Source organism: Lynx rufus, unplaced genomic scaffold (genome assembly GCF_022079265.1).
Source record: "Lynx rufus isolate CCGP_SWC_20201006 ecotype Redwood Valley unplaced genomic scaffold, mLynRuf1.p SCAF_9, whole genome shotgun sequence".
Lineage (NCBI taxonomy): Eukaryota > Metazoa > Chordata > Mammalia > Carnivora > Felidae > Lynx > Lynx rufus.
Genome location: NW_025814897.1, coordinates 62,576,746 through 62,589,143, shown reverse-complemented (window position 1 = coordinate 62,589,143; position 12,398 = coordinate 62,576,746). Strand labels below are relative to the sequence as shown.

At 33.8% G+C, this 12,398-nt stretch overlaps 1 protein-coding gene across 1 annotated transcript; it reads right to left on the bottom strand.

Annotated features, from left to right (window-relative positions):
- Window positions 1-1,946: 1,946 nt before the first annotated feature.
- Window positions 1,947-2,912, bottom strand: LOC124505963 (olfactory receptor 52N4-like). Its single transcript, XM_047072006.1, has one exon. It carries the CDS (start codon window positions 2,910-2,912, stop codon window positions 1,947-1,949), a length of 966 nt encoding a protein of 321 aa, XP_046927962.1.
- Between the last annotated feature and the right edge of the window lie 9,486 nt (window positions 2,913-12,398).

The window sequence follows — 12,398 nt, the reverse complement described above, 5'->3', positions numbered from 1 at the left end:
TATGAAAATATAAAGCTCTTTGGTAAAGCATAGATAAATACAGAATCCTGTAATACTGTAGTAGCAGCACATAAATTACTTTTAATTCCAGTGTAGAATTTAAAAGATAAAAGCACAAAAAATAACTATGAGACTGTGCTAATGGTACAAAATATAAAATAATGTAATCTGTGACATCATTAACAGAAATTGGGGGTAGGAAAGATGTATAAGAGTAACATTTGAATAGATTATTATAACAATATGTAATTTTATGCAGTCCCCACAATAGCCTCAAAGAAAATATCTATATAAGGTACGCAACAGAAATAGGAAAGAAATCAAAACATGCCACAACAAAGAAATTAATGAGACACAAAGAAAGGAAATAAGAGAGGAAAATAACTAATTAAGGGACAAACAGAAAATAATTAACAAAATAAAAATACTAAGTCCTTTCTACCATTAATACTTTAAATGTAAATGGATTAAATAAACATAATGACAAGACATGGAGTAATTGAATAGATTAAAAATGCAAGATCCAACTATATGCTGTATACAAAAGACTTTAGCTATAAAGATATAAACAGGTTGGAGGGAAAAGGATGGGGAAAGATACTTTTGCAAATGGTAACCAAAAGAGAGCAATGAAGTCCATACTTGTATCTGACAAAATAAACTTTAAGTAAAACTGTCATAAGAGACAAAGAAAGATGTTAGATGATGATAACAGCGTCAAATAATCAGAAGGATCTAACATTTCTGCCATTTTGTAGGTCCTGAAAGTATTTTTAAAGTCCATTTTTATTTATGTATAACGTTTTTACAGTGTATCTCTTTGCATAGATTCTTTAATGGTTATTCCACATTTTATATTTATATACATAGCATCTCAGCCTCCTGATGTCCTCATTTGACCGGTTCAAATGAAGTATAAAAACTTTACCTCCCTTTAAATTCTTTTGCCCCCCTGAAAAAAACTGTTAGAGAGGGAGGGAGCCAAACCATAAGAGACTCTTAAAAACTGAGAATAAACTGAGAGTTGATGGGGGGTATGAGGGAGGGGAAAGTGGGTGATGGGCACCTGTTGGGATGAGTACTGGGTGTTGTATGGAAACCAATTTGACAATAAATTTCATATTAAATAAATAAATAAATAAATAAATAAATAATAAATTCATTTGCCCAATATCATTTGTAATTACCATAAACATTTCTTTAACATAAATTTAGAACCATATCAACAAGGTTATAATTTCCCTCCAATACTCTAACATAATTTAGAAATTGAAGATGAGAATAAAAGATTACTGTATTTATCTTTTTTCCCCTTACTATGTGTTTTCTTCTTTCCAGATCCCGAGGTTTCTTCTTTTATGTAATTACTAGACATTGGCCATTTAGGAGTTTTCTATAGGAGACATAGTCAGATGACTAACTTATTTCTGAATTACAGTCCAGAGGTTGAAATCTCATCAGACTAATGACATCATAGTATATTTACTAGTTTCTCCATCAGGAGGACAATACCAAGAAAATAGAGAAATTTTGGTAATGATGAGAAAAACATATCACATATTTTCCAGAGGAAAGTAACAAATGTCCTTCAAACTAGAAATTCCAATCACTATTTGAAAACAAGACAAAATGGCACCTGTCAGCAGAATATCTCTATGATTTATTCATTTCTTTTGATAATTTACTCAGCTTCCCATTGTTTTTTGCTCACGGGAACTTGGGTTAATGATGAGACTACTTCTTCACTGGGGTGAGAAGGTGAAAAATTCAGAGCGTGCAGGGCCACATCAGTGACTTTGGGATTCTGAAAACATTTACTGTCCTCAGGTCCTATCTTGGTCAAGAACAAAATAGTATTCTTAAAAAGGCATCTTTAGACCATGACTAAACAGCCAACAGAGTATTGTTTTCCTTCCCCTTAACCTCTTCTGTGAAAAATATCCCCTCTATGTGCTGTAGGATTTGATTTTCTTCGAACCTGAAAAGATCCTTATGACACAGTCTCGTATCTGCTTGGTTTTCACTCCATAGACAATAGGGTTCATAGTGGGAGGCAGGAGCAGATAAATATTGGCCACAATGATGTGGCAAGATGGAGGAATTGTGTGGCTCCCAAAACGATTAAAAAAGAAGCAGAAGAAGGCTGGACTGTAGGAGAAAACGATGGCACAGATGTGGGCAGTGCAGGTGCTGAAGGCCTTCTGCCGAGCATCTGCTGAGGAGAGGCTCACCACTGCCCGGAGGATCATGGTGTAGGAGACTGTGATGCACAGGATGTCAAAGCCCCCAATCAGGAAGGCAGCCACCAGACCATATATAACATTGGCCTTGATATTTCCACAGGATAACTTTGCTACCGATAGCTGGTCACAATAGGTATGGTGTATGATATTACCCTTGCAATAGGGTAGTCTCTTGGTGAGGAAAATCAAGGGAATGATGAGGAACACCGCTCTCAGGAAAGTAGCAAGCCCAACCTTTGCAATGACAGGATTGGTGAGGATAGTTGAATAGCGCAGAGGGTAACAGATGGCCACGTAGCGATCCAGGGCCATAAGCATGAGCACCCCAGACTCCATCCCTGTGAAGGTATGGATGAAGAACATCTGGACTAGGCATTCTTCAAATCTAATTTCCTTGAGATGACACCAGAAGATGCTGAGAGCTTTAGGGATTGTACTAGAGCACATGACAAGGTCAGTAAGGGAAAGCATTGCTAAAAAATAATACATGGATCTATGCAGGGAGTCCTCATAGTAGATGAGGTAGAGGAGCCCACAATTCCCTACCATTGCCACAACATACATGGAGCAGAATGGGAAGGAAATCCACATGTGCATGTCCTCCAGTCCTGGGATCCCATTAAGAATGAATGAGGCTGGGGTCACATCTGTTTGGTTCAGAATTATCATAATTAGGCTGGTATGATCATTAAGATGCTTGTAAGGTTGTAATTTGATTTTTGTTTTGTTTTGTTTTTTGACCCTCCAAGATTTGGAAAAAATAGAAAAAAAAAATCTTAGTTGTGCTCTCTGTCTCTTCTCTCTGTTAAATATTGTGTTTTAATAATAAAACAAACATTTGGGATGTCAGGAACTGTTTATTTAAACATTGTCTAAACTCATTTAAGCCATTGTTAATTCATTAATTTATCAGTTCATTGAAAATACATACTTAACACCCACTATGCATCAGGTTTTATCACAGATATTGCATCTACATTACTTTAAAACAAAAGGATATAGATACAATCCCTCTAAACTTATAATCAAGTGTAATTGTGTTACACCCATGATCTATGTCATTATGATCTTTCTGATTGATATCTGATATAATATCTCATTTGAATGTTAATTACTATACCCTCTCCAGTTTAGGTGTTTTCTTAAAGTAGAACTCATTGAATACCTTACCAGTAACACAATGGATATGATTAAGGTGCATTGTTATTCTTTCTTTTATATTTTATTGTTTTATGTTTAACAATAATTTATATTTATGCCTACTATGTACCAGGTAAAGTTCTAAGAAGTTTATAAATATATTAACTCATTTTATCCTCATTAAAAGCCTAGAATGCATTTTTATTAATCTGCACGTTATTATTAAGTAAATGGTGGGTCTTTGTGGATGAGGTTTCTAAGGTCTGAATTTCAAAGACATTCTCAATCTCCTAGCTTAAGGTATAGATAGTAAGAGGACCACTGATACCTTTTTATATGAACTATTCTTTTGCTTTTCTTCATTTATTTGTTTTTTGGTTCTGAAATATTTAAGAACATTTTTAAACTTCTATGCTTTCAAATTCAGTGGTAGAAGTTATGATGATAGAGATGTCCGTGTGCATGTCTTTTATTGTGCAGGCACTTATTGGGCTTTTTGTGTCTGGAAATCTGCAACCTTTGGTTTTGGAAATTTTCTTGCATTAATTTTTGATATTATCTTCACAACCACATCTTTGTTATTTTACTACTGTTACTTTTAGTTAGATCTTCTGGGCTTATTCTCTTTTCTTTTTTCTCTCTTAAAACGTTTATATTGGGGCACCTGGGTGGCTCAGTAGGTTAAACATCCAACTTCAGGTCAGGTCATGATTTCACAGATTGTGGATTTGAGCCCCACATCTGGCTCTATCCTGACAGCACAGAGCCTAGAGCCTGCTGCAGATTCTGTGTCTCCCTCTCTCTCTCTGTCCCTCCCTCAGTCCTGTTCTGTCTCTCTCCTTCAAAAATTAAAAAAAAAAATTAATGTTTGTATTGGATATATTTTTATAATCCATTTTCTACAAAAATTCCTGAACTCTATATCCCAAATATCTTGGCATTGTTTGTTGTTGCCTAATATTACAAATTTCCAATATCACATTTTCTTCTGAATCTTGCGTATCTGGTGGTAATAAATATATATTTGAAGGTATACACATTACATATAATTTCCATATCATTTAAGTTTCAATTATTTATTTTTATGTAGCTTTTTTACATTGGAGGAGTTTCTCACATATCTGGTAAATTTTGAATATTAAATCATACTGAAGAAAGAGGCTATAGAGGGGAGCACAGGTGACTGGCTCAGTTGGCTGAGTGTGGACCTGTTGATTTCAGCTCAGGTCATGATTGCACAACTCATGAGATCAAGCCCTGCATCAGGCTCTGCACTGACAGCACAGAGCCTGCTTGGGATTTTCTTTCTCTGTCTCTCTTTGTCTTTCTCTGCCTCAAAATAAATAAATAAACATTAAAAAAAGAAGGAATAAGAATGAAGTTAACTTTGAGGCATATCAGAAGAGCTGCTAAGAGGAATGGACAAATGCTTTTAAACATGAAGTGTGGTTAGGTTTATGACAGGCCAGATGGGCAGAGCAGTGTTCTCTCTTGTGCTTATAATTTCCTACTCAAATCATACTGATATTTTTAGCTTCATGATTTTGCAATCTTCTCTCCTTTTTGTGTTCTCCCATAACAGCCTCTAGTATAACACATTCCAGGAAGATTCAGCTCTCTCTTGGACAGTTTAGAAAGCCAACTTCTAAAGCCTCTTAATACAGTGTAATTAGCAAAGTACCAGGCTTACAGTAAGGAATGGATATGTTGATGGAATCAATGTCTTTCACTATTTCAATATCATGGTTTTATAAAAATCTTATTCTATTCTTGAATCATCCACAATTTAATAAAACCTTCACATTAAGACAGATTGTATTTTACACCTGCAGTCTATAGCAAGATGCTTAGTACATATTAAATGTCAATAATTTTGGAATAAATGAGCAGATTAATGAATTAATGAATCATAGTCTGTACTTGATTTTAGGCATTATTAAATTAAATGCTGTAATATAAATATTATTACTTGGAAAACAGAAAGGAACTACCAGAGGAAAAAAGCTCATAAATCACCAGAAACCATTAAGTTTAAATGAAATAGAGAAAACAAAGGAAATCCCAAGGAAGCAGGAAAAAATAATGTCCTAAGTAAAATAAATATATTGGTTTGAAAAACAAAGATCAACTATTTGAACTACGCTATGAATTAGTCCTAATTCAGAGTGATTTTTAAAAACAATATTGTATAGTTTTGAAGAAGAGGTATATTGGAAAGTAGACCACACACAAAGTATGCACAAAGTTTTTGCTTTTTTGCTTGTTTGTTTTGTAAACATGAAACATACCAAGAAACAAAATATACCAAAAAATTTTGGATAAAATATTACTTTGAGATAATGCAGAAACAAAAACAAGAAAATATTGAGTCAATATCACTTTCGAGTAAAATAAAAGGCTTGACACGGGGAAATTAAAGCTGGTACACCAAAGTGTGTCACCCACCTCTAGCTTTGGCAAAGTTTTTCCACAACCAAACATTGTACAGTACTGAAATAATTCTCTGGTTCACTCTGTTAGTACACAGAAGTTTTAAATTGAGACACTGAAAAATAAATAAGTGAAAAATAAAATGAGACACTTTAATTATATCACAGCTTATTAGCTCATCCTCCACTTCTCATTTCAGTGTCATTCGTTTGGTCTTCAAGCGGGCTAACAAAAGCCTTACAATTTGCATTTTGGAAAAAGGAAAACTGTGGGTTCACAATGTAAGTGTTGTGTTTCCACGAGTAACAAACTGCTATCAAGTTTCATTCTATCAGGCTTGTAAATGTGTACTTTATGCTTGAATAAAAAATATTTTTATGATTATTTTCACAGCTATCATTAAAGGATTTTTTTAAAGTATAAAATTCTTATGTATGTATGTAAGTGCATATATGTTTATCCATATATGCGCATGTTTACCATTAAAATAGATATTGAAATTTATTTTTTATAAATATGTGGCTAGGGTGTAATAAATTGTCATAAGTTGTTGAAAAAATAATATCACTACTCATTCCTCCTTAATACATTCAAATGTCAACTCTTAACTCTATGCAACAGAAGGAGATGCATTTAGGAAAAGTATCGGTACATGTAATTTAAAAATAGGCAATATATTTTGGAGATTACTTTTGCTGTTCTAGAGACTATCTTTCCTAAATATGAAGTAAATATCCTGCTTATATCTTGTGCTTTCTTTCTATAGATGTATCTTTAATTACTAAAAGTGACTTTCATGTTACACAATAATTTTAGGTCCCATGTTTAATATATTTGCAAAACTGTCAGAGATCCACACTTATACACAGGTAGTATACTATTAACCACAAAATAAGTGAGGAAATGTCCAAAACAGGTTTAAAATGATTTCGATATATCATAATCCAATTTTTCTAGCAAGGAAAATTAACTATGTCGTGGGTGTGGACAGGTATATTGGAAGAGGAACACAAGCACATATATGTTATTTTTAAAGTACAACTTTGATATCAACTTTTGTCTATTACCATTCCCAAACCCCATACACAATAAATTTGCTCTCTCGTTATGATAGTGGGTCCCTCTCAGCAAGTGTTGTTATCTAAAATGGATGAAATTCAGTCTCAACTAAGTGTCGCTAGATAATTAACAAGAAAAATTAGATTCTCTTTCTGAGAACAAGGGGAGGGCAGGTAAGAAGCAAGAGTGTTCTCACCATGACTGAGAACTCTTCTCTAGATGTCCCCCATTTCTTCTTGCCATAAGCATGATTCATACCTGACTTCCACTACAACAGAAACAATGATTTCTATTTGGTTATGGAAATGGCCTAGATATTCATAATCATGATGCAAAGTTATGCTGAATTGCAATCTGAGCATTGGGTAAACATTTTATAACCTCCCAGCCTCCCACAACACTCTTGCCTGCAAACATGATGAATGGACTCAAATCTGTATTTCTGAGAATATCATAAACAATTCATATGCATTCAAAACCTCTACTTTATCTTTCTGCCTAAAAAACAATAATAAATCCTCTAGTCCCACTTTTATGTTCCTTTAATACCTTAGGTTCTAAAGAACAGACAGTGAGCTGAATGCAATCTGGTCCAGGTGTTCAGGATCGTAGTCAAAAAGCATATGATATATATACATGCACAGCATTCAATTTCTGAATCCCATGGTATCTGTACTAGTGAAATGGGTATTTAAGAAAAATGTCCTATCTATCCTAAAGGGATACTTCAAAACATTAGAGACACAGGTGTTTGTGTGGCAATCAAGCTAACCTTTATGAGAGGAGGAAAAGAATGGATGGTTTCCATTCTTACTGTATATGATGATACTGAATAAGTGAATTTTTCATGTGCATGTATGTTTGTGCATACCCATGTATTTAATGGAGAGGAATTAAAATGAGCACAAGTTTTAATAAAAGTGAGTTATTTTAATACTACTGCAGTGGTCTTTCTTTTTGTATGAGGTCTTGTAGGATACATGGTAAAAGCACTTAGCACAGAATGTTTGTCACTCACATATCCATCCGTTTATTTCATTCACTTATTCGTTAATGTCTCTAATTAAACGACATCATTGAGTACTTAGACATCCCCAAGTCAGAGTAGTAGGTCTTAAAGAGGGGTCAAACAACATGAACCTTGGAAATTTTATGTTAGATCAAAGATTTCAGAGACAGATAGCCACATATTGTGTTATTCCCTTTACATGAAATATTAAGAATAGGCAAATCCATAGAATAGAAAGTAAATTTTTGGATACCAGCAGTATGGGGAAGTAGGTGGCTGCTTAAAATGTATAGGCTTTTTTGGGGAGATGACTAAAATATTCTGGAATTAGTGGTGATGGTTGCACAACACTAGGAATGTATTAAAAGCCACTGAATTGTACCTTTAACATAATTAAAATGGTAAATTTTGCATTATGTGACTTTCACCACAATTTTTTAAAAAGTCACAAAGCTTTCTTAGATTCTTCTACTTTTTAGGCTTAATTTATTATTATTTATTTTGGGGCACAGTGTAGTTTTAAAGAGTTTAGCATAAATCTATTCCCACAGGCTTCTACACATAAGTTTACAAACATTTATATCTTTTTTTTTTTAATTTTTTTTTCAACGTTTATTTATTTTTGCGACAGAGAGAGACAGAGCATGAACGGGGGAGGGGCAGAGAGAGAGGGAGACACAGAATCGGAAACAGGCTCCAGGCTCCGAGCCATCCGCCCAGAGCCCGACGCGGGGCTCGAACTCACGGACCGCGAGATCGTGACCTGGCTGAAGTCGGACGCCTAACCGACTGCGCCACCCAGGCGCCCCTACAAACATTTATATCTTAATGAATGATGATGTTACTTGAAAGACACATTATACCCAATGTAGGTTCAGTGAGTTAAAAACAGGCTATTCCCATATGCTTCAACACATAAGTTTATATACACTTAGACCTTAATGAAAAAAGATGCTGGTTGAAAGATGGTTTATACACAGTATAGTTTAATGAGTTAAGCATATAGCTATCCCCATATACTTCTACACATATGTGTGCAAATGCTTTATTTTTTATTTCCTTTTAATTTTTTAATTTGAATACAGTTGACACACAATGTTACATTAGTCTCAGGTGTACAACATAGTGATTCAACATCTCTATACATTATGCTATGCTCACCACAGATGTAGTTACCCTCTGTCACCATACATCAATTACAATATCATTGACTGTATTCCCTATGTTGTACCATTTACTCCCTATGTTGTCCCATGACTTACTCATTCCATAACTAGAAGCCTGTATCTCCCACTCTCCTTTACCCATTTGGTCCATCCTCCCACCTTCCTACCTTCTGGCAACTACCAATTTCTTTTCTGTATTTACAGGTCTGATTCTGCTTTTTGTTTATTCATTTGTTTTGTTTTGTTTTGTGTTAAGATTCCACACACGAGTGAAATCATATATATTTGCCTTTCTCATTCTGATTTATTTTACTTACCATAATACTGCCTAGATCCATCCATATGTCTCAAACGGCAAGACTTCATCCTTGTTTTGGCTGCGTATCTTATTGTGTATATATATCACATCTTTATCTATTCACCTGTCAATGGGCACTGAGATTGCTTCCATATTTTGGCTATTGTAAATAATGCTGCAATAAACAGAGGAATGCATATACCTTTTCAAATTAGTGTTTCTGTTTTCATTGTATAAATACCCAGAAATGGAATTAATGGATCATATGATATTTTTATTTTTAATATTTTGAGGAAATTCCATACTGTTTTTGCACAGTGGCCCAGCTATTTTTTTTATTAAGCAGTCCCCTAATTGCTGAAAACTTTTAATTAGCATCAAGAAGGTGAGAAAGTTGATTTTGACAGGGTTTTTTTTTTTTTTGTAGTTTATCCATTGCTTGTATTAGGGACAAACTTTTAATATTGTCATTTTGCCATTTTCATTCATGTCGCTCACAGTTTACTGCTTTTTTGTGTGTGAACCCAAGTATTTCTCTGGGATAAATGCTCAGGAGTGTAACTGCTAAGTTGTATGATAGCTCCAGTACTGTGTTTTTAAGACACTGTCAAAATATTTTCCAGAATAGCTGTCCTTTTTTATATTGCTACCATCACTGTATTTGTGATTCTGTTTTTCCATATTCTTATCAGAATTTCATGTTTTTAGTATGCTTTATTTTATCTTATGTCATGGTTGTATAGTGATATTCTATTCCAATTTTAATTTTTATTTGTATATGGCTAATGATATCGAACATTTTTTTATATGTCTATTTGCCATTTGTATATCCTTATCAATGAAATGTCTGGGCTTTTTTGTTTTTGTTTTTTTTGTCTTTTCTAATTGGATTTTTTTTACCATTGAGTGTGTGTGTGTGTGTGTGTGTGTGTTGGATATGTCCTGAAAGCATTTTTCACAGTCTGTAGCTTGTCTTTTCATCCTCTTAGTAGGGTCTTTTGCAGAGCAAAATTAAAAAAAAAATTCTAATGTGGTTTAATTTTCATTTATTTTTTTTCTATTTTGAGTTGTGTTTTGGTGTCAAGTCTAAGAATTCTGCCTAATCCTGGATCTTAAAGTTTTATCCCATAGTTTTTAAAAATGTTTTAGAGCTTCAAATTTTACATTTAAGTTTATAATGCATTATTTTGAGTTAATTTGTGTTTAAGGTATAATCAAGGTACAATCTTGATTTAGGTCAAGAGTGTTTTGGTTTTGTTTGCCTATCAATGCCTAATTCTTCTAACAGAAGTTTTTTGAAAGGCCACATTTCCTTTATGGATTTCTTTTGTTTATTTGTCAAAAATCATTTGGGCATATTTGTGGGGTTCTATTTCTAGGTACTCTATACTGTTCCATTGATCTATGTTCTATGATCTGCTAATACCACAGTCTTGATTATCGTAGCTATGTAAGTCTTGAAATTACAAAGACTACTTCCTCATTTCATTATATATTTTCAATTTTTTTTAAGCTACTGTCATTCCTTTGATATTCCAAATAAATTTTAGAAAACAATTGTCTATATCAACAGAAAATCTTGCTGGGATTTTCATAGGAATTGCATCACACCTGTGTATCACTTTAGGAAAAACTGGTATCTTCTCATCCGTGAACATTGTTTGTCTCTTCATTTAATTGGATTTTTAAAAATTTATTTTATTGGCAATGTGTAGTTTTATTAGTATATATTAATTATTATATTATCATAATATATCTTATTATAATATATAAAGATAATTACCATTCAACCTTCTACTTCTATAAGCTTAATTACATTAAAATGCCTATTTTAATTGGAATCATAAAACATTTGTTTTATGTCCTTGTGTGGTTGACTTAGTTCACTTAGTATAATATATTCAAGGGCCATCCATGATATAGCATATGACAGCTTCCTTGTGTTTATGCCTGAATAATATTACACTATATGTATATACTATATTTCTTTACCTATTCATCTACTCATGGACCTTTAGGTTACTTGTATATCTTGGATGTTGTGAGTAATGCTGCAGTGAACATGAGAGTACATATATCTCATTGAGATCTTATTTTCAGTCCTTTTGGGTAAATTCTCAGAAGTGAGATTTTTGGATTATATGGTAATTCTATTTTTAACTTCTTGAGGAATTTCTATACTGTTTTTTATTGTGGCTGAACAAATTTGCATTCCCTCTGGCAGTGGGCATGGGTTCTAATATTTCCACATCCTCACCAACAACTTTTTGTTTGATTTATTCTATAATTGACATCTTAATAGGATGTGAGATGATATCTCATTTTGGACTTGATTTGCATTTCTCTAATGATTAATGATATCAAGCATCTTTTCCTACCTGTTGACCATTTAGTACATCTTCTTTTTAAACAGGAGTGAAGAAAATCATACAATGTGTCATGCTTCTGAAGTAAAATAATGGAAATGTTTCAAGATATCAGAAATACAGAATTTCATTTCATATTCCTAAGTCATACAGTTATATGAGCCCAGAGAGAGGCCTATTTAATTACTTAAAATGGAAGCCATGGGTGAAATTGCAAAAGCAATTTCAGGTGATGGATGTGATGACCAAAAGGCAAATTAGTGGGAAAATTATTTCAAGTTGAGAAAGTAAAAGGAAAGAAGATGACAACTTGTTCTTTGACTAGGTCTTCAAGATGGCATGACCCCAGGTTGATCTGAGCACTGGACCTAGGAAATTGTAGGCTCCTCATGCTCTTCCCTGTCTTTGGACTGTGCATTGTACTTGCCTTACCCACACCAGAAGCTCCCTTAAAGACATAGCCTCAATATGTAGCAATATGTTGTTGAGTCTATCTGGATGGTATATGTGACTGAACCCAGTTAAGGTTTCCATATAAACTCTTAAGATTCTGGCAGGCAGGTGTGGAGAGCTACTCATCTTGCAACCACCCAAGACAAGACTTGTGTGTATGATACCTTCTTATTAACCCTGATGCCTACCAATCTGGAGTGGTCTGCCTCTCTCTTCAGTCTCTCTTTGCCCTCT